This window comes from Myotis nattereri (genome assembly GCF_964212035.1).
Source record: "Myotis nattereri genome assembly, chromosome: 3".
Lineage (NCBI taxonomy): Eukaryota > Metazoa > Chordata > Mammalia > Chiroptera > Vespertilionidae > Myotis > Myotis nattereri.
The window spans coordinates 106,395,651-106,418,944 of NC_138077.1; the positions used below are offsets into that span (position 1 = coordinate 106,395,651).

At 41.2% G+C, this 23,294-nt stretch overlaps 1 protein-coding gene across 1 annotated transcript; it reads right to left on the bottom strand.

Annotated features, from left to right (window-relative positions):
- Positions 1-1,619: 1,619 nt before the first annotated feature.
- Positions 1,620-2,337, bottom strand: LOC308516487 (ferritin heavy chain-like; the record flags this gene model as incomplete). Its single annotated transcript, XM_081087455.1, has 1 exon — positions 1,620-2,337. One exon carries the CDS (start codon positions 2,335-2,337, stop codon positions 1,645-1,647), a length of 693 nt encoding a protein of 230 aa, XP_080943581.1. The 3' UTR covers positions 1,620-1,644.
- Between the last annotated feature and the right edge of the window lie 20,957 nt (positions 2,338-23,294).

Here is a 23,294-nt window from a genome sequence, read left to right on the forward strand (position 1 = left end):
TATGTTTTCCCACACAGTGGGTTTTCTCGTTGTTTTGTTGATGGTTTCTTTTGCTGTGCAGAAGCTTTTCATTTTGATGTAGTCCCATTTGTTCATTTTCTCTTTAGTTTCAAGTGCCCTAGGAGCTGTATCAGTGAAGAAATTGCTTCGGCATATGTCTGAGATTTTGTTGCCTTTGAATTCTTCTAGAATTTTTATGGTTTCCTGTCGTACATTTAAGTCCTTTATCCATTTTGAGTTTATTTTTGTGTATGGTGTAAGTTGGTGGTCTAGTTTCATTTTCTTGTATATATCTGTCCAATTTTCCCAACACCATTTATTGAAGAGACTATCTTGGCTCCATTGTATGTTCTTGCCTCCTTTGTCAAATATTAATTGAGCATATTGGTTCGGGCCGATTTCTGGGCTCTCTATTCTATTCCATTGATCTATATGCCTATTCTTGTGCCAGTACCAGGCAGTTTTGAGAACAGTGGCTTTGTAATACAACTTGATATCTGGTATTGAGATCCCACCTACTTTGATCTTTTTCAGGATTGCTGTAGCTATTCGGGGTCTTTTTTTATTCCAGATGAATTTTTGGAGAGTTCGTTCTAGATCTCTGAAGTATGCCGTTGGTATTTTAATGGGAAGTGCGTTGAATTTATAGATTGCTTTGGGTAGTATGGACATTTTAATGATGTTGATTCTACCAATCCATGAACACGGTATGTTCTTCCATCTGTTTATGTCTTCCTCTATATCTTTTTTCAACGTCCTGTAGTTTTCTGAGTAGAGGTCTTTTACCTCTTTAGTTAAGTTTATTCCTAGGTAGCTTAATTTTTTTGGTGCGATGGTAAACGGGATTGTTTTTATAATCTCTCTTTCTGAAAGATCACTATTGGTGTATAGAAATGCCTCAGATTTATTGGGGTTAATTTTGTATCCTGCTACATTGCCAAATTCATGTATTAAGTCTAGTAGCTTTTTGATGGAGTCTCTAGGGTTTTGTATGTATAATATCATGTCGTCTGCAAATAAGGACAATTTTACTTCCTATTTTCCAATTTGGATGCCTTTTATTTCTTCTTCTTGCCGAATTGCAATGGCTAACACTTCCAGTACTATGTTGAACAGGAGTGGTGAGAGGGGGCATCCCTGTCTTGTTCCTGTTCTTAGGGGAAATGGTGTTAGTTTTTGTCCATTGAGTATGATGTTGGCTGTGGGCCTGTCATATATGGCTTTTATTATGTTGAGGTATGATCCTTCTACTCCCACCTTGCTGAGAGCTTTTATCAAAAATGGGTGTTGAATTTTGTCAAATGCTTTTTCTGCATCAATTGATATGACCATGTGGTTTTTTTCTTTCAGTTTGTTTATGTGATGTATCACGTTTATTGATTTGCGGATATTGTACCATCCTTGCATCCCTGGGATAAATCCTACTTGGTCATGGTGTATGATCTTTCTGATGTACTGCTGGATCCGATTTGCTAAGATTTTGTTGAGGATTTTGGCATCTATGTTCATGAGGGATATTGGCCTGTAATTCTCTTTCATTGTGTTGTCTTTACCTGGTTTTGGTATTAGGGTGATGCTGGCTTCATAGAATGAGCTTGGAAGTGTTCCTTCCTCTTGAATTTTTTTTTTTTTTTGGGTACCAAATTACTTTATTGGAAGGAACGGTACAAATGACAGACATGAGTGGATGATCTGGTACAAGTTATAGAAAAGGTAAAGGTCGCGCCAACATGCAGTACTGCTTGGGGGACCAGGAAGTCTCCCCGAGGCCATGGGAAGCAGCCAAGGCTTAGCTCTCGTCGCTGTCCCCAGGGTGTGCTTGTCAAAGAGGTACTCGGCCATCCCCGCTTCAGGGGCCCCCAACCTGGGCAAGTTGGTGACGTGGTCGCCCAGTTCTTTGATGGATTTCACCTGCTCATTCAGGTAGTGAGTCTCAATGAAGTCACACAAATGAGGGTCATTTTTCTCAGTGGCCAATTTGTGCAAGTACAGTAGTGACTGATTCACACTTTTTTCCAAGTGCAGCGCACACTCCATTGCGTTCAGCCCGTTCTCCCAGTCGTCGCGGTCTGGTTTCTTGATGTCCCGGAGGAAGATGCGGCCGCTGCGCTGATTCTGCAGCTTCATCAGCTTCTCCGCGTGCTCCCTCTCCTCGTGGGATTGGTGAAGGAAGTATTTGGCAAAGTTCTTCAAAGCCACATCGTCGCGGTCAAAGTAGTAAGACATGGACAGGTAGATGTAGGACGCGTACAGCTCCAGGTTGATCTGGCGGTTGAAGGCGGCCTCTGAGTCCTGTTGGTAGTTCTGGCGCACCTGCGAGGAGGGCTCGGTGGACATGGCGGCGGCGGCGGCGGAGAGGCGACAGCGCGGCGCTGGAGCGGAGGCGGGGGCATTGGATGGTCGGGGTCCGGGGCACTGCGAGGAGGAGGCGGAGGTGGAGGCGGTGGAGGCGGTGGAGGCGGCAGTGGCGGTGGCGGCGGGTTCCGTCCAAGCACTGTTGAAGCAGGAAACCTCGGCCGCTCTCCGCGGAGACTGTCCCTCTTGAATTTTTTGTAGTAGTCTGAGGAGGATAGGTTTTAGTTCTTCCTTGAATGTTTGGTAAAACTCCCTTGTGAAGCCGTCTGGTCCTGGGCTTTTGTTTGCTGGAAGCTTTTTGATGACTGCTTCAATTTCTTCCATAGTTATTGGCTTGTTGAGATTTTTAGATTCTTCCTGATTGAGTTTTGGAATGTTGTATTTTTCTAGGAATTTGTCCATTTTCTCCAGGTTGTCTAGTTTGTTGGAGTAGAGCAGACCATAGTATTTTTTAACAATCATTTGTATTTCTGTGGGGTCTGTTGTTATTTCGCCTCTATCGTTTCTGATTTTGTTTATTTGGGTCCTCTCTCTTTGCTTCTTGGTGAGTCTGGCTAGAGGTTTGTCAATCTTGTTTATCCTTTCAAAGAACCAGCTCTTGGTTTCATTGATTTTCTGTATTGTTTTTTTGGTCTCTATGTCATTTATTTCTGCTCTAATCTTTATTATCTCCTTCCTTCTGCTCACTCTGGGGTTTTCTTGTTGCTCTCTTTCTAATTCTTTGAGTTGTAGAGTTAGCCGATTTACTACCATTTTTTCTTGTTTGTTGAGATAGGCCTGTAGAGCTATAAACTTCCCTCTCAGGACTGCTTTCATTGTGTCCCATAGGTTTTGGATTGTTGTGTTTTCATTGTCATTAGTTTCCAGGATGTTTCAAATTTCTTCTTTGATTTCATTGGTAACCCAATCAATATTTAATAGCATGCTATTCAGCTTCCAGGTGTTTGAGTATTTTGGGTTGTTTTTATTGTAGTTTATTTCTAATATTATGCCATCATGGTCTGCGAAGACGCTTTTTATGATTTCAATCTTCTTGAATTTGGGGATACTTTGCTTGTGACCCAATATATGGTCTATTTTTGAATATGTCTTATGAGCATTTGAGTAGAATGTATATTCCCTGGCTTTGGGGTGAAGTGTTCTGAAGATGTCTATTAAGTCCATCTGATCTAGTGAGTCATTTAGGATTGCTGTATCTTTGCTGATTGTTTGTCTAGAGGGCTTATCCAGTGTTGTCAGTGGTGTATTAAAGTCCCCTACTATGATTGTATTGTTGTCGATCTCTCCTTTGATATCTTCCAGGAGTTTTTTTATGAATTTGGGTGCTCCTGCATTGGGTGCATATATGTTTACCAGAGTTATATCTTCTTGTTGTATTGATCCCTTTAGTATTATGAAGTGACCTTCCTTAGCTATTGTTATGGCCTTCACTTTGAGGTCTATTTTGTCCGATATAAGTATTGCTACCCCAGCTTTCTTTTCCTTTCCATTTGCCTGAAAGATATTTTTCCATCCTTTCACTTTCAGTCTGTGTGAGTCTCTTCTAATGAGGTGGGTTTCTTTTAGACAGGAGATGTATGGGTCATGTTTTTTTATCCATTCAGCCACTCGATGTCTTTTGTTTGGAGCATTTAGTCCCTTTACGTTTAAAGTTATTAATGAAAGGTACTGGTTTGTAGCCATTTCTGTTTTTGTGTGGCTGTTTTCTTTCTGAGCTTTTTATTTCTTATTTTTATACCAGTCCCTTTAGCATTCCTTGCATTGCTGGCTTGGTGGTGATAAACTCCCTTAGCCTTTTTTTGTCTGTGAAGCTTCTTATTTCCCCTTCAAGTTTGAATGATAGCCTTGCTGGATAGAGTATTCTTGGATTCAGTCCTTTGCTTTGCATCACTTTGTAAATTTCTGTCCATTCTTTTCTGGCCTGATGTGTTTCTGTTGAGAAATCATTTGACAATCTAATGGGAGATCCCTTGTATGTAACTTTCTGTCTCTCTCTTGCAGCCTGTAAGATTCTCTCTTTGTCCTGAACGTTTGCCATGGTAATTATGATGTGTCTTGGTGTGGGTCTTTTCGGGTTCACCTTCTTTGGGACTCTCTGGGCTTGTGTGACTTTTTTCTTCCCCACCTCAGGGAAGTTTTCTGATATTATTTCTTCTAATAGGTTTTCTAATCCTCGTTCATCCGTCTGTTGTTCTGGTACCCCTATTATTCGTATGTTGTTTCGTTTCATGTTGTCCCAAAGCTCCCTTAGGCTCTCCTCCTGTCTTTTAATTTTTTTCTCCAATTGCAGTTCAGTTTGGGTGTGTTTTGCTTCCTTGTCTTCTAATTCACTAATTCGGTCCTCCGCTTCTCCTAGTCTACTGTTGATACTTTCAATGGAGTTTTTCATTGCAGCTATATCACTCTTCATTTCTTCTTGGGTCTTACTTAAGTTGTTGATTTTTTCATCTGTTTCTTCTAGCTTCTTGCAGAGGTTGTCGATTTTTTCCTCCATCCGGTTTATGCACTCTAGGACCCTTATTCTGAATTCTTTTTCTGTCATGTTGCATGCCTCTGTATTACTTAGCTGCTTTTCTGGAGAGTCCTCCTTCTCTTTCCTTTGGGGGTTTCTTTGTCTACCCATGTTTGATCTCACTGACATATCTAGACGTTGAGTCGTTCAGTGGTTGCTCCCTTGGTGGTAGAGACTCCTTGGTCTGTGGTTGCTCTTTGGGCGGTTGCGGTAGCAGCTGCTCTTCAGTTGGCAGCAGCTCCTCTGGTGGGTGCTGTTCACAGCTGTGGTGGCTCTTCTGGCTGGTGGGGCGAGGTTTCACGTACAGCTGCTGTTCCTCAGCAGAGGGTGTTGGTGCTCAGGAGGTTGCTGTTGCTTGGATCTGCTGCGTTGATTTAAAGGCACAAAATACAACACAACAAGGCACCACGTACCAGGCACTATACACAAATATATTCATGATATTAATAACCCAAAATAAAGGTGACCACCTGAATTAAGAGTATTAGGGGATAAGGAAGAAGGAAGAGAAAAAGATAAAAGAGAAAAAAGAAAAGAAAAGTAGGGACCAAAAAAAAGAGTGCAAAAATGAAATTGGGAAAAAGGAGGGGGGAAAATAAAAGCGAGAAAAGAAAAGAAAAGAAAAAAAAAGAGCGAAAAGAGAGAATGAAGTGGAAGAGGGGAGGAGGCTTATTTTATATGAGGAGAATACTCCTATAGAACAGCCATTAATCCCAACAAATTCCAGCAACAGCTCCCTGCAGATGAATGCCAACTAGAAACAACCAATAATATAACGATGAAACTAGAATGGAGAACACTAATCCCAAAATAAAATAAAGAGAAAATAAAATGGCACTTTAAAAAATGGTAAAATGGTAGCAGTAATAATACTGGTTAAAAATAAGAAGGTAGTAATTAAAAGGGTAAAATCAGGCGATGGAAAAAAGAAGAAAGAGAAAAAAAAAGAAAAGAAAAAAAAAAGAAAAAAAAGAAAAAAAAATTGGTTTCTTAGTTAAAAGGTGAAAAAAGAAAAAAAAATTGCAGTAGTGAAGGTCCTTTGGTTCTTCTATTCTTCAGTGTGGCTCGCCTTAGACCTGCCAGGTATTCAGGAGAGTGTTGAGTTTCCCTGCGATACACTGTTCCTCTGTGTTGTAAACCACAGTCCTTATTTTAAAGCAAGCCGCATTTGTTTCCCAGACTGCCTTATTTTGTGTTTAGCAAAGAGTCAGTTTGTGGGTCAGCCTCTGGGTGGCAGTGTTCTGGGGTTGGCCTCTGAGGCTATAGGGCCTCTCTGTCCAGTGGAGGTTCACTGCCCAGAGCTGGCTGCGTAATAGTTAGTTACCGGGGCTGTGTTGTTGCTGGGATTGAAAATCCCTCTATAGGCCAGACCCTGTTAACTCCCAGGGACTGATCAGGTTATTTTAATCCTTGATCTCCTACAGGGTGGAATCTGGGTGTGGCTGTGCTCCTTCCCTGGGGCTGGGGGGAGGAGTCTCACTCTCAGGAGAGAATGTCTGCCCCAGACCTGGGCTCGGGGGTGTCTCAGCACTCAATTCGCTGCCACCTCTCCCGGCCCCCCTTCTCTCCTCAGTCTCTCCCCAGATTCCACTCCTCCGCACACTCTCCCTCTCTTCAGCACAGGTGAGTGTCTGTATCCGAAATGTCCCATGAACAGGATTCAGTAAAAACAAACAAACAAACGCTGGCCGTGGAAACGGGAAAGGCTTGGTTTCTGTAAGCTTCTTCTCTTACCGGGACTGCATGGTCTGGTCAGCTCTTCAGGCTGCCCCCTTTAGGCTCAGTCCTCCGTGATCACAGAACCCAGCTCTCAATTCCCCCGGCGGCGCCAGGAATCCCGCGGTTTTCCTTTCCCCTGTAAGGGGCTGTGCCTGTCCCAAGGGACGCGGCTGTCTGCCACGCGGTCTCCCTCCGACTCTCTGGGTTCAGAGGTCTGGCAAACTTTCCTGCCCAAATCCCTGTTTTTTTTTTACCTTTCCAGGGGAGTTCTGCTCTTCCCGGCTGCAAACCGTCTCACCAGCTGAGCAATTTCGCCAATTCGGGGTGGATGTTACTAGTTTCAGCTGCTCACTCCATTTGTTCCGGGACATGACCTGGGACCCGTCTGCCTATACCGCCGCCATCTTGCTCCTTAGAGTTCCTTGTCCTTATTCTAAGTCTGTATTTTTTTTTTTAAATGTGATTTTTTTTTTATTGCTTAAAGTATTACAAAGGGTATTACATATGTGTCCTTTTTTTCCCCCACCTTGACAATCCCCTGGCCTCCCCTACCCCCCAGTGTCTTATGTCCATTGGTTATGCTTATATGCATGCATACAAGTCCTTTGGTTGATCTCTTACCCCCCTCCCTCCTACCCCCCAACCCTCCCTGGCCTTCCCGCTGCAGTTTGACAATCTGTTTGAGGCAGCTCTGCCTCTGTATCTATTATTGTTCAAAAGTTTATAATGGTCTCTATTATTCATGAATGAGTGAGATCATGTCGTATTTTTCCTTCATTGACTTGTATTTGTGAGTGAGGGACAGCTATATACCACAGGACCTAATTCTCTTTTCCATGGTGGTCACCTTTATTTGGGGTTATTGGTATCATGAATACATTTGTGTTTGGTGCCCTGTGCATTGTGTCTTGTGCTGTATTTTGTGCCTTTAAGTCCACACAGGAGAGAAAGAGCTACATAACCCGACACCCTGAGAGGAGCCACCTTGGGAAGACAAATTAACAGTCCGCATATGAAAGAAAAGGAGGAATCACTGGAAAAGGAAGTACATGAAATGGAGGCAAGCAATATGTGAGAGAAAGAATTCCGAGCAATGGTCATAAGGACTCTGAAAAGGATGGAAGACAAATTCAACAATATGTGTAAGAACCAAGAGGAAATGATGAAAAACCAAGAAGAAATGAAAAATGACATCACTGCAATAAATAACAAAATAGAAAGCATCAAAAGTAGACTAAAAGAAGGGGAAGACTGCATCAGTGAGCTAGAAGACAAGGTAGGAAAAAATATTCAAGCAGAGCAGCAACTAGAAAAAAAAACTTAAAAGACAGGAGGAGAGCCTAAGGGAACTTTGGGACACCATGAAATGAAACAACATCTGCATAATAGGGGTGCCAGAAGGAGAGGAAACTGAGCAAGGAATAGAAAACCTGTCTGAAGAAATAATGACAGAAAACTTCTCTGATATTGGGAAGAAGAAAAAACTCACATAAGTTCAAGAAGCTCACAGAGTCCCAAACAAGATGAACCCTAAAAGACCCACACCAAGACAAATTATAATTAAATTGGCAAACACCAACAACAAAGTAAGAATCTTAAAGGCTGCCAGAGAGAGACAGAGAGTTACCTACAAAGGACCCCCCATCAGAGTAGCGACTGATTTCTCAACAGAAACACATCAGGCCAGAAGGGAATGGAATGAAATATACAAAGTCATGCAAAGGAAGGGTCTGAATCCAAGAATACTGTATCCAGCAAGGCTATCAATCAAAATTGAGGGTGAAATCAGGAGCTTCACAGACAAAAGAGGACTAAGGAAGTTTATTACCACCAAACCAGCAATGCAAGAAATGCTAAAGGGTCTGCTGTAAAAAGAAGAAATAGAAAGGAAAGAAGGAACACAGGCATAAAGAATAAAAATGGCCACAAACAAGTACCTATCAATAATAACTTTAAAAGTAAATGGATTAAATGCCCCAATCAAAAGACATAGGGTAGCTGAGTGGATAAGAAAACCTGACCCATATATCTGCTGTACACAGGAAACCCACGTCAGAAAAAAGAACTCACACAGACTGATGGTGGGGGGATGGAAAAGGTTTTTCAGGTGAATGGAAATGAAAAAAAAGCTAGGGTAGCAATACTTATATCTGACAAATTAGACCTGAAAGTGGAGTCCATAATAAGAGATAAGGAAGGCCACTTCATAACACTAAAGGGAGCAATTCATCAAGAAGATCTAACTCTGGTAGTCATATATGCACCCAATATAGGAGCACCCAAATACATAAAAAAACTTCTGGAGGATATCAAGGAAGAGATGGACAACAATACAGTCATAGTAGGGCACTTTAATACCCCACAAACAACAATGGACAAATTCTCTAAACACAAAATCAGCAAAGAAACATCAATCCTAAATGACTCACTAGATCAGATGGAATTAATTGACATCTTCAGAACATTTCACCCCAAAGCCACAGAATATACATCCTTCTCAAGTGCACATGGGTCATTTTCAAAGATAGACCACATATTGGGACACAGGCAAAGTCTCTTCAAATTCAAGAAGATAGAAATCATATCAAGCATCTGCTCAGATCACAATGGCATAAAATTAGAAATCAACTACAATAAAAACAATGAAAAAATTCAAACACTTGGAGGCTGAATAGCATGCTATTAAACAATGATTGGGTTACCAAAGAGATCAAAGAAGAAATAAAAAGCATTATGGCAATAAATGACAATGAAAACACAACAATCCATAACCTATGGGACACAGTGAAAGCAGTCTTGAGAGGGAAGTTCATAGCTCTACAGGCCTATCTCAAAAAAACAAGAAAAATGGTAATAAATTATCTAACCCTACAACTCAAAGAGTTAGAATGAGGGCAACCAGAAAAGCCCAGCATAAGCACAAAGGAAGGAAATAATAAAGATCAGAGAGGAAATAAATGATATAGAAACCAAAAAATAAAAATACAGAAAATCAATGAAACCAAGAGCTGGTTCTTTGAAAGGATAAATAAAATTGATGAACCTCTAGCCAGGCTCAACAAGAAGCAAAGAGTGGACCCAAATCACCACAATCAGAAATGAAAGAGGAGAACTTACAACAGACCCCACATAAATACAAAGAATATAAAAGATTATGAAAAAAAATACTATGAACAACTCTATTCCAACAAAATGGACAACCCAGACAAAATGTACATATGCTTAGAAAAATACAAGTTCACAAAACTCAATCAGAAGAATCAGAAAACCTGAATAGAACAACAAATACTGAAGAAATTGAAGCAATGATCAAAAATCTTCCAGCAAACAAAAGCCCTGGTCTGGACAGCTTTATAGGGGAGTTCTACCCAGCATTCAAAGAAGAACTAAAACCTATCCTCCTCAGACTATTCCAAAAATTTCAAGAGGAAGACACACTTACAAGCTCTTTCTATGAAGCCAGCATTATCCTAATCCAAAAACCAGAAAAGACACCACAAAAAAAGAGAACTACAGGCCAATATACTTGAAGAACAGAGATGCTAAAATCCTCAACTAAATTCTAGCAAATAGGATTCAGCATTGCATTAGAAAGATCATACACCATGAGCAAGTGGGATTTAATCTGGGGATGCAAGGATGGTACAATATCCACAAATCAATAAATGTGATACATCACATAAACAGAGAGACAAAAATCACATAATCATATCAATCGATGCAGAAAAAGCATTTGACAAAATCCAACACCCTTTTATGATAAAAAAAACTCAGCAAAGTGGGAATAGAGGGATCATACTTCAACATAATAAAAACCTTATATGACAAACCTACAGACAACATCATACTTAATGGGCAAAAACTAAACTCATTTCCCCTAAGACTGGTAACAAGACAGGGATGCTCACTTTCACCACTCCTGTTCGATATATTACTGGAAGTGCTAGCCATAGCGATCAGGCAAGAAGAAGAAATAAAAGGCAACCAAACTGGAAAAGAAGAAGTAAAACTGTCCTTATTTGCAGATGACATGATACTATACATAGAAAACCCCAAAGACTTCATAAAAAAACTACTAGAACTAATAAATGAATTCAGCAATGTAGCAGGATACAAAATTAACACCCAGAAATCTATGGCCTTTTTATACACCAATAATGAACTCACAGAAAGCAAAACTAAATAAAAAAACAACACAATGTCATTTACCATTGCAGCACAAAAATTAAAATACCTAGAAATACACTTAACTAAAGAGATAAAAGACCGGTACTCAGAAAACTCCAGGACATTGAAAAAAGAGATAGAGGAAGACATAAACAAATGGAAGAACATACCATGTTCATGGATTTGTAGAATTAACATCATTAAAATATCCATACTACCCAGAGCAATGTACAGATTCAATTCAATCCCCATCAAAGTACCAATGGCATACTTCAAAGATCTAGAAAAAACTCTCCAAAAATTCATCTGAAGTAAAAAAGACCCAGGATAGCCACAGAAATCCCGAGAAAGAAGAACAAAGATGGAAGGATCACATTACCAGATATCAAACTATATTACCAAGCCACGGTTCTCAAAATTGCCTGGTACTGGCACAAGAACAGACATATAGACCAATGGAACAGAGCAGAGAACCCAGAAATCGACCCAAGCCATTATGCTCAATTAATATTTGACAAAGGAGGCAAGATCATACAATGGAGTCAAGACAGTCTCTTCAATTAATGGTGCTGGGAAATTTGGTCAGATGCATGCAAAAAAATGAAACTAGATCACCAACTTACACCATACACAATAACAAACTCAAAATGGCTAAAGGACTTAAATGTAAGACAGGAAACCATAAAAATTCTACAAAACTCTATAGGCAGCAAAATAGCAGATATATGTCATAGCAATATCTTTACCGACACAGTTCCTAGGACAATGGGAACCTAAGAGAAAATAAACAAATGGAACTACATCAAAATAAAAAGCTTCTGCACAGCAAAAGAAACCATCAACAAAACAACAAAAAGCCCGCTGCATGGGAGGACATATTTGCCAATGCTACTTCAGATAAAGGTTTAATCTCCAAAATTTAAAGAGAACCCATATAACTTAACAAAAGGAAGATAGCCGAAACTGGTTTGGCTCAGTGGATAGAGCATCGGCCTGTGGACTGAAAGGTCCCAGGTTCGATTCCGGTCAAGGGCATGTACCTGGGTTGCGGGCACATCCCCAGTGGGGGATGTGCAGGAGGCGGCTGATCGATGTTTCTCTCTCATCGATGTTTCTGACTCTCTATCTCTCTCCCTTCCTCTCTGTAAAAAATCAATAAAATATATTTAAAAAAAAAAACAAACAAAAAAAAAACAAAAGGAAGATAAACAATCCAATAAAAAAGAATGGGCAAAGGACCTAAATAAACACTTCAAAAGAGGATATACAGAAGGCACAGAGACATATGAAAACATGCTCAAAGTCACTAATCATCTGAGACATGCAAATCAAAACAACAATGGGATACCATCTCACACCTGTCAGAATAGCTATCATCAACCAATCAACAAATGACAAGTGCTGGCGAGGATATGGAGAAAAAGGAACCCTTATGCACTGCTGGTGCGAATGCAGACTGTGCAGCCACTGTGTAAGACAGTATGGAGTTTCCTCAAAAAGTTAAAAATGGAACTGCCATTTGACTCAGTAATCCCACTTCTAGCACTATATCCCAAGAAACCAGAAACACCAATCAGAAAGGATATATGCACCCCTATGTTCATAGCAGCACAATTTACAATATCTAAGATTTGGAAACAACCTAAATGCCCATCAGCAGATGAGTGGATTAAAAACCTGTGGTACATCTACACAATGGAATCCTGTCCCGCTATAAAAAATAGGAACTTTTACCATTCGCAATAGCATTGATGGACCTGTAGAGCATTATGCTAAGCGAAGTAAGCCAGTTGGAGAAAGATAAATATCACATGATCTCACTCATATGTGGGGTATAATGATCAACATAATTTGATGAACAAGAATAGATCCAGAGACAAATGGCAGGGGAAGAGGGGATTAGAGAGTAACCAAAGGACTTGTATTCATGCATATTAGCATAACCAATGGACACAGATACTGGGATGGTGGGGGCTTGACCAGAGTGGGAATGGCTGGGGAGGTGTCAATTGGGGAAAAAGGAGACATATGTAAAACTTTAGACGATTGTGTGTGTGTGTGTGTGTGTGTGTGTGTGTGTGTGTGCAGAAAAATTTGTGCACTCGGGGGTGGGGGGAAGGTCCCTCAGCCCAGCCTGTGCCCTCTCGCAGTCTGGGACCCCTCAGGGGATGACCACCTGCTGCCTTAGGCCTGCTCCCCAGGGGATTGGGCCTAAGATGACAATCAGACATCCCTCTGGCAGCCCGGCAGCCCTCAGAGGATGTCCACTTGCCAGCGGGGATCAGACCTAAGCTGCAGTTGGACATCCTTAGCGCTACTGAGGAGGCAGGAGAGGCTCCCACCACCACCGCTGTGCTGGCAGCCATCAGCCTGGCTTGTGGCTTAGCAGAACTCCCCCTGTAGGAGTGCACTGACCACCAGGGGACAGCTCCTGCATTGAGCGTCTGCCCCCCTGGTGGTCAGTGTGTGTCATAGTGACCAGTCATTCCCAGTCTTTCTGCTGTTAGGGTCAATTTGCATATTGCCCTTTTACTATATAGGTAGATATGGTACCTATATACCAGAGGCCTGGTGCACAGGTGGGTCTGGCTCGTTTGCCCTGAAGGGTGTCCTGGATCAGGATGGGGATTCCCACTGGGGTGCCTGACCAGCTTGGATGAGGGGCTGATGGCTGTTTGCATCTGGTCACACCCCCTTCAGAGTGGGGGTCCCCACTGGGGTGCCTGACCTGCCTGGATGAGGGGTTGATGGCTGTTTTCAGGCTGGCCACACCCCCTTTAGGGTGGGGGTCCCCACTGGGGGGCCTGGCCAGTCTGGATGAGGGGCTGAGGGTTTTCAGGCTGGCCAAGCCCATGGGTGACTGAAGCTCCCAGCCTCTCCTTTTTTTCTTTTTCTTTTTTATTCTGGGATTTTATTCTGAGAAAAGTGCATTGCTGTTGAAAATGTAGACTGGTAAAACTACCATGGAAAACAGTGTGGAATTTCCTCAAAAAATTAAAAATGAAACTGTCATTTGACTCATTGATCCCACTTCTAGGAATATATCCTTAGATTCCTGAAACACCAATCAGAAACAATATATGCAGAGAACCATGATGGCAGCATAGGTAAACACTGGTACTCACCACCTCCCACAGCTACATCAGAATTACAACCAAAATACAGAACAACCATCATTCAAAACCATCTTAAAGCTGTCTGAATAGAAGTTCTACAACTAGAGAAGTAAAGAAGAAAGCACAGGGAGCTGGTAGGAAGGGTGGAAACTCAGAACACGTCTTTTTTCAATTAGGATGGATATCTTGGCTGTGGAGGCCGCCTGTGAGGAGCAAGGGGTCCCAGCCCCTCCCCAGACCCCCAGTCCAGGGTTCCAGAGCTGGGAAGAGAAGTCCCCATAACTCTGGGTTGTAAAAACCAGCAGGGATTATGGCTGAGTGACACAGAGGCTGTTGGAGAGAGACAAAGGCAGTTCCTCTTAAAGGGCCTGCTCACAAACTTACATGGACTTGCACCCTCTGAGCTCTAGCACTGAGGCAATGGCTTGAGTGGTGGGGGGGATCCAGGGACATATAGGGAGGAACTGGATTGTCTGGCATCAGAGCAATAACTCAGGAGTGGCTTTCTTACAGACAGGGGTGCTTGCAGGGGTTATTGTTTCTATGCTAAGACCTCCCCTTTCACAGAGCTGGCTGACAATCATATCTGAATTTCCATCAGCCTGGCTCACACAGGTGATTCTCTGAGACCCTCCCTCCCCAAATCCAATTTGCAGCCCCAGGCAAGCTGTTTGCAGTGGCTTTGCCATATAAATGGCCTGTCCTGACTCAGGCTTAAGACTTTCCTAAAATCTTTTAAACAAGCAGCAGCTGGTGTCAGTGTACTCGATACCTATCAATAAGAGGCCTAAGACAGCTTGGCCTTGCCTGCGCTCTCCCAAGCTCTGTAGCTCCTACCAGATGGCCCCAGGCAGTGGCTGACTTTGCACCTTCCAGGAGGACCCAGAATCAGTACACCTGGTGAACAACTTCAGCCCATACCAGATTACAACTTTACACATTTACAAGTGACATTCTCAAGAGCCAGACTCAGTAAGCACCAAAGCCCCCCTGAAACAAGTCTTGCTCCATAGAGGTGTCTCCTGCACAGAAGCTCTCCCACTGTAGTCACAGCTGGTCCTCACAGCCAATTGGCCTGCAGGTCAATTTTTTCCAGTGACGCCAACAGCAATCAAGTCTCAATTACAATAAGACTCTGCACACAACTCACACAGGGACACACCTAGAGTGCCCAGCTTAGGTGACTGGGGAGGCTGAGCTTGTACAGGAAACCTACTACACAAAGCCACTCTACCAATTCTAGGAGACATAGCAACTCTACCTAATACATAGAAACAAACACAGGGAAGCAGCCAAAATGTGGATACAAAGAAACATATCACAAATGAAAGAGTAGAAGAAACCTCCAGTAAAAGAATGAAATGAAATGGAAGCAAGCAGATTACTGGATACAGAGTTCAAAATAATGGCTATAAGGTTTCTCAATTATCTTAATGAGGGCTTCAAGGGATTTAATGAGACTTTCAAGGATCTTAGTGAGAATTGCAAAGACATTAAAAAGGACCAGTCAGAAATTAAGTATACACTATGCAAATAAAGATTAATTTACAGGGATTCAATAGTAGAGTAGAGGATTACAAGAATCAAATAAACTATTTGGAATATGAGGAAGCAAAAAACACCCAAATAGATGAGCAAAATGAAAAATATTCCAAAAATATGAAGATAGTGTAAGGAGACTCTGGGACAACTTCAAGAGTACCAACATTTGCATTATGGGGTTGCTAGAAAGAAAAGAGAGAAAGCAAGATATTGAAAACATATATGGAGAAATAATGACATTGAATTTCCCCTACCTGGTGAAAGAAATAGACTTGCAAATCCAGAAGGCACAGAGAGTCCTAAACAAGAGGAACTCAAAGAGGCCCACACCAAGACACATCAGAATTAAAATGACAAGGGTTAAAGACAAAGAGAGAATCTTAAAAGCAGCAAGAGAAAAGCAGTTGGGAAGAGAAGAAGAAGAAGGAGAAGGAGAAGGAGAAGGAGAAGAAGAAATATGAATAAAATGGTAATAAATACACATCTATCAACAATTGAATCTAAAAATCCAAATAAAGGAGTAAGGAATCTAATGAACAAAAATAAACTGAAGAATAAAATAGAACCACAGGCATGGAAACATGGAAGAGACCTATGAATCTCAGAAGGAAGGGAGGAGGAAGGGTGGGAAGAGATCAACCAAAGAATTTATATTCATATATGCACTACACAGAAAATAGGGTGGTGAAAGCTTGGGGTGGGGTGGAAACCCAGTGGAGGGGGACACTGGGGAGAAAAATGGGGGCATCTGTAATACTCTCAACAATAAAGATTTATAAAAAAAAGAATATATGCACCCCTATGTTCATAGCAGGGTTATTTATAATAGCTAAGATTTGGAAACAGCCACAGTGCCCATCAGTAGATGAGTGGATACAAATGCTGTGGTACATTTACACAATGGAATACTATGCTGCTCTAAAAAAGAAAGATCTCTTACCCTTTGCAACAGCATGGATAGACCTGGAGATTATTATGCTAAGTGAAATAAGCCAGATAGAGAAAGAAAAATATCATGTGATCTCACTTATATGTAGAATCTAATGAACACAATAAATTGATGAATAAATAGGTTCAGAGCAATGGATGCATGGAACATACTGACAGATCTAGAGTAAAAGTGTGGTGAAGGCCTGGGGTGATACATGGGTTGGGTGGAAGGGGACAAAGTGGGGGAAAATAGGGGACATCTAGTATAGTACTGTCAACCACAAAAACAACAAAAAGATTGCATGTACAAATCATGATGTTTTTAATATTGTTATGTTACTAATCCCACAAAGTAGTTTTAGATCTGAAAGGGATCCTTAAAAAAAAAAGTATATATACAGTATACACACACGCACACACACACACACACACACACACTCTAGAGGCCCGGTGCATGAAATTCATGGGGGGGGGGGTGGGGTGGAGATGTCCCTCAGCCCAGCCTGCACCCTCTCCAATCTGGGAACCCTTAGGGGATGTCTGACTGTCTGACCGGCAGTCGGACATCCCTCTCACAATCCGGGACTGCTGGCTCCCAACTGCTTGCCTGCCTGCCTGCCTGCCTGATTGCCCCTAACCGCTTCTGCCTGACAGCCTGGTCACCTCCTAACCACTCCCCTGCCAGCCTGATTGACGCCTAACTGTTCCCCTGCCAGCCCGATCACCCTCAACTGCCCTCCCCTGCCGGCCTGGTCGCCCCTAACTGCTCTCCCCTGCAGGCCTGGTTCCCCCCATCAGCCCTCCCCTGCTGGCCTGGTCACCCCCAATTGTATCCCCCTGAAGTCCTGGTTGTTCCTAACTGCCCTCCCCTGCAGGCCTGATCGCCCACAATGTCCCTTCCCTGCTGTCCATTTTGTGGCAATGATCTTGTGACCACATGGGGGAGGCCATCTTGTGTGAGAGTGTGACAATCAATTTGCATATATATATATCCTATCTAATAATAGACAAATTGGGTAATTAACCGTACCTCTGATACGCTAATGGGCTAATCATGGGCTAATCAGCAGGATATGCAAATTAACTGCCAACAAAGATGGCGGCCGGCAGCCACGCAGCTGAAGTGAACATGAGGCTTGCTTGCTCCAGTGATGGAGGAAGCCAAGGTTCCCCGCCTGCCACGGCCCGGCTCTGAGATCCTGAAGCAACAGCTCCGAAAGCAACAATGTTTCAATTATAGAAGCTAAACAAACCCCAGATACCTGCTTTCAGCCAGCCAGGGCCTCAGAACTGGAGCTGGCTCTCAGCTCCAGTGACAGCTATAGAAGGTAAATAAATCCCAGAATAAAAAGAAAAAGAAAAAAAGGAGAGGCTGGGAGCTTCAGTTTCCTGCCAGCCTGAAAACGGCCCTCAGCCCCTAACCCAGACTGGCCAGGCACCCCAGTGGGGACCCCCACCCTGAAGGGGGTGTGACCAGCTGCAAACAACCATTAGCCCCTCACCCAGGCTGGCCAGGCACCCAAGCAGGACCCCCACCCTGATCTGGGACACCCTTCAGGGCAAACCAGCCAGCCCCCACCTGTGCACCAGGCCTCTATCCTATATAGTAAAAGAGTAATATGCAAATTAACCCTAACAGCAGAAAGACTGGGAATGACTGGTCACTATGACACACACTGACCACCAGGGGGGCAGACGCTCAATGCAGGAGCTGTCCCCTGGTAGTCAGTGCGCTCTCACAGGGGGGAGCTCTGCTCAGTCACAAGCCAGGCTGATGGCTGCCAGCACAGCGGTGGTGGTGGGAGCCTCTCCTGCCTCCTCAGCAGCGCTAAGGATGTCTGACTGCAGCTTAGGTCTGATCCCCGCTGGCAAGTGGACATCCTATGAGGGCTGCTGGGCTTCCAGAGGGATGTCTGATTGCCATCTTAGGCCCAATCTCCGGGGAGCGGCCTAAGGCAGCAGGTGGTCATCCCCTGAGGGGTCCCAGACTGCGAGAGGGCACAGGCTGGGCTGAGGGACCTCCCCCAACATGTGCACAAATTTTTGTGCACCAGGCCTCTATATATATATATATATATATATATATATATATATATATATATATATAATCAGCTTTCTCCTAATTTTTTCTTCTATGATCAAGGAAAATTTATTCTATTATAATTTGAATTTTGGAAAGATTCCATGCCCATAGCTTCAACTAAATACTACATTTATTTATATAAATAAATGTATAATGAAAATGTATAATGAAAAAGGTTTTGTGTGGATTTGACTAAAAATCAGAGACTTGATAGGAATGATTTTCCTTCCTTTAAAAAAAGAGTTATATTTAATGAGACCCTCCCAAAATTGTTCCTCATATGGGAGGAGTCTTTTCTCTCCATACCCATGGTTTTTGTCTCATTTATCCATTTGCTCTAACCCATGGTCTTGTATATATGTAGCTCTGAATGTTATCCACTGTCCCAATGACCTATTTTTTGTTTTATTTGGAAAATTTATTATAGCAGTTTACTGAGTTTTTTTCCTATGCTGTGAACCTTCTACATAAGAAAAAATTTAATTAAAACTGGGAGAAAGATATGGGGGGGGGGGTAGAGAGAGAAAGAATATATTAATGAACTACCTTAGCCCCCATATTCATCTCTTGGCTATAAATTCATATAAAACCTGTTGGTGATATTTTGGGATATACTTCTCACCAGACATAGATGGTGTTGTTCATTAGTTCATATTTTTTGATCTTATTTATTTAAAGTATTTATTTTATTTTTAACTGCATAAGATTCCTTTGGCAATTGCATAAATTTGATTATTTTTAATTTCTTTTTCAATATTTGTTATAAATCTCAATTGTGTACTAAAGAAGACATTTCTATCCCTTAAGATGGTACTGATAACCTTTCTTTGATCATAGGATAGCTATCTGTAGGACTCCAGTTTTAGTTCACTTTACCTCTGTTGGTTCTACTACACTTTGTCCAAAAAAACTTCTAAATTCAAGAATGCTTACGAGGAATTCATAGAGAAGTATCCATAGAGTCCTTAGGCTATACACCAAGAAACATCGATTTTGGCATTGTCTTGCTGATTTGAAATAAAAACTTCAAGTGGACTTAGAGGAAAATAGAGGCTCTATGTATTTTGAACCTGCTTGATCCTGAGCTGGTCTTGGTGATCCACACGTCTGGAGGCACAGGACTGTGCATATGTACAGATGGTGAACAATTGAGCCTTCTTTTTTTTGTAGGAGCAAAAGTGATAAATCAAGGGTAGAATTTAAACACTCAAAATGGCAGTGAGAAGGAAACAGAGGTGAGGTAAACTCTAAGAGTAAGTGGACAGGGTGAGAGCACCCTAGCTCCAGTGACTCTGTCACTCATGAGCTAAGTGTCTCAAAGTTCTCTGAGACTCATTTTCCCTATCTTTATTTTTTTTTAATTTTTATTTTTTGGCCTTGCTTTTATTCCCCACCCCGCCCCCCATCTTTAAAGTCACCAGTAGAATGGGTCTTGGAGGTGCCCAGGAAGGATCAGGAAGGGGAGAGGGGCAAAGTAGTTGGGCTATGGGTCCCCACTCATGTTTCAACCTGAATAGCTCAGTCTTATTTTATTTTATGTGTTTGTCTTTATTGTAAGACCTTGTTTGAAGAAAGTAGAAAAGATCTTGTTTGATCTAGTAAAAGAAAACACAACAAAACAAAGCAAACAAAAACCTTTTGAAAATCATTAGGCTAGATCAAGCATGTCAAACTCAAAGGCTAACATGGGCCAAATAAACAAGGCTTAAGTTTATGTGGTCCGCAAGAAAACAAAAGCTTCAATTTTCATAGAAACATAGGTATATTTTGATAGAGACATGCTAAATACCAAGGGCTGAAATAAATGAGTAATCATTAACATAAAATACTAGAACATTTTAATAAAAATTAATATTTTTTCTTGAACATTAACTTACCAGACACTGAATAACTGCACAAATTTATAAGCGTAACACAAATAAACCTATTTTTCTTGTTCTTTGAAAGTGAAATATTTCCTGTTGTGCACATCAAACAAGTTAGTACAAGACTAATGACGTGGCAATCGGCTGCTAAAATATTTGCTGCTAGTATTAGTGGAGAGAAATGGTGCACCTGGGTAAGGGAAATGAATGCAACACAATTATAGTAATCAGTCATTAGCAAACATTGTAGCTTGTTATTAATAATTATGTATAACAGAATATTGTAAAAATTAAGTTATGAAATTTTTATTAAAACGTTTCTTACATATCAAAAATATTCATTGTGGGCCACATGCAGCCCATGGGCCGCAAGTTTGACATGCTTGGTCTAGATGATTTCTAAATTTCTTATTAGCTCTAGAATTCTGCGATAGTCCATATAGTGGTATTTGTTGCTTTTCTGCCCAGTATTCATGATGACTTCCTTCTGATGTTCCTGCAATAATCTTGGGACTATTATTACAAAGCCCAAAGCTGTCAGAGGATACCACAGAGCTTAGGCATTGAGCCAGTCCAAAGGCAGCCAAACAAGGTAGGTCCTGCAGGCATCCTTTAATTTCAGGGTCAAGCCTCACCTGTGGCTACACTGTCTTCCAGAGTTTTCAGTTGAGTCAATAAATTTATCCCTGCCTCCCCCTTTTTAAAGCCATTTAAAGTTGTTTTCTGCTTTTTGCAATTTAAAGATTTCTAATTGGGTCAGATAGTGTTAAAAAGATAGTCAACAAATGTTCACTGAGCTGTCATAGAGTACAAAATAGTAAATGTCTGAGGTACAGGTCAAGGAACTCTTTCTTTCTTTTTTAAATCTCTTTTATTTATTTATTTTTTAATGTTACATGCAATAAACCTTAATATTTTAAGAAAAATGATCTTAAATATAATGTTACATGCAATAAACATTAATATCTCAAGAAAAACAATTTTAAATATAATAATATTACACGCAATAAACACCAATTATTCAAGAAAAATAATCTTACATATAATATTACATGCAATAAAGATTAATATTTCAAGAATAAAAGGATTTTAAGTATAATATTACCAAAACTGTACAAACATAGTATGGTATCACAAAAGTTGTAGGAAATATTAAAAATCTGCAAATAACAGGATTACTTCTATTATATTCTAGAATATATTTTTCCCTCTGGCTCTATTTTTGTTCATCAGTTTATGTTGTTCATTATATTCCACAAATGAGTGAGATCATATGATATTTATCTTTCTCCAACTGGCTTATTTCATTTAGCATGATGCTTTTAAAGTCTATTTTGTCGGATATGAGTATTGCCACTCCAGCTTTTTCTTTTCTTTTCCATTTGCATGGGAAATTTTTTTCCATCCCTTCACTTTCATCCTGTGTGTGTCTTTTGCTTTGAGGTGGGTCTCTTGTAGGCAGCATATAGTTGGGTCATGTTTTTGTATCCATTCAGATAATCTACACCTTTTGATTGGAGCATTTAATCCACTTACATTTAGGGTTATTATTGAGAGGTACTTATTTATAGCCATTTTAATACTGTATGGCTAGGTTTCTCTCTCTGTTTCTTCTCAGCAATCCCTTTAGCATTTCTTGTAGTGCTAGCTTGGTGGTGATGAACTCCTTTAGGCTTTTTTTTTTTTTTTTTTTTTTTTGTCTGAAAGCTCTTTATTTGACTATCCAGCCTTGCTGGATAGAGTAATCTTGGTCTCAGATTCTTGCTTTCCATTACCTTGAGTACTGCATGCCATTCCCTTCTGGCCTGTAGAGTTTCTGTTGAGAAATCAGGTGTCAGCCTTATGGGAACTTCTTTGTAGATAACAGTTTTCTTTTCTTTTGCTACCTTTCAGATTCTCTCTTTGTCTTTAATTTTTGGCATTTTAATTATGATATGTCTGGGTGTGGGTCTGTTTGGGTTCTTCTTATTTGGGGTTCTCTGTGCCTCCTGAACTTGTGTGACTTTTTCCTTTACCAGGTTAGGGATGTTTTCTACCATTATTTCTTCAAACACCTTCTCTATTTCTTTCTCCCTTTCTGCCTCTTCTGGCACACCTACTATTCTAATATTGTTACTTTCACATTGTCCCATGGCTCCCCTAAGCTTTCCTACTGTTTTTTAATTGTTTTTTCTTTTTTGCTTTTCTGCCCAATATCCATGATCACTTCCTTCTGATGTTCCTGCAATCATCTTGTGACTATTGAGTGATATTTTCAACTGTCTTCTAATTCACTGATTGGATTCTCAGCTTCCCCTAATCCGCTGTGTATTCCTTCCAATGTGTTCTTTATTTGTGTTATGTCATTCTTTATCTCAGACTGTTCTTTTTTTGTAGTTACTATATCTTTTTTTCATACTGTTGAGCATTTTTAACATCATTACTCTGAACTCTGTTTCAGATAAATTTCTCATCTCTGCTTCATTTATTTCTTCTTCTGGAGAATTCTCTAGTTCTTTCATTTGGGGGTTGTTTCTTTGTCTCCTCATTTTGTTGTTTGTTTGGGTTTTTGACTATGTATTAGGTAGATCCTCTACACGTCTCAGTCTCTAGTGCAGGACAGTGTTAAAGGCTGTTTCTGACTAATTAGATCAGGCAAAGACTCAAAGCCTCAAGAGACTGCCTCTGTCTACAGACTCTGAATTGAATTGCCCCCAGGCAATCGTCCTCAGGTGTGGCAAGAGTTTTTTTCAACAGGGTGGGTCAGTTGCTTCTGCCTGGAGGCTGTTACTTTTAATCTCTTAAGTGGCCTCAGGACAAAGTGTTTTCCAATAGAGTGTATTGACTGTCTTCCCCCCAGGCCAGGCAAATGTCTGTGTGGGAATGATGTCCTCCACTGTGTGAGGGAATGACTCAGCCCAGGAAACTTGGGGTGTTTGCTTTCTGAGCTCTATCCCCTGAGACCCCAGTCCTGGGTTCTGCTGTCACAGCTCCAGGGCACTTCACCCTCCCTCTGTCAGAGCACA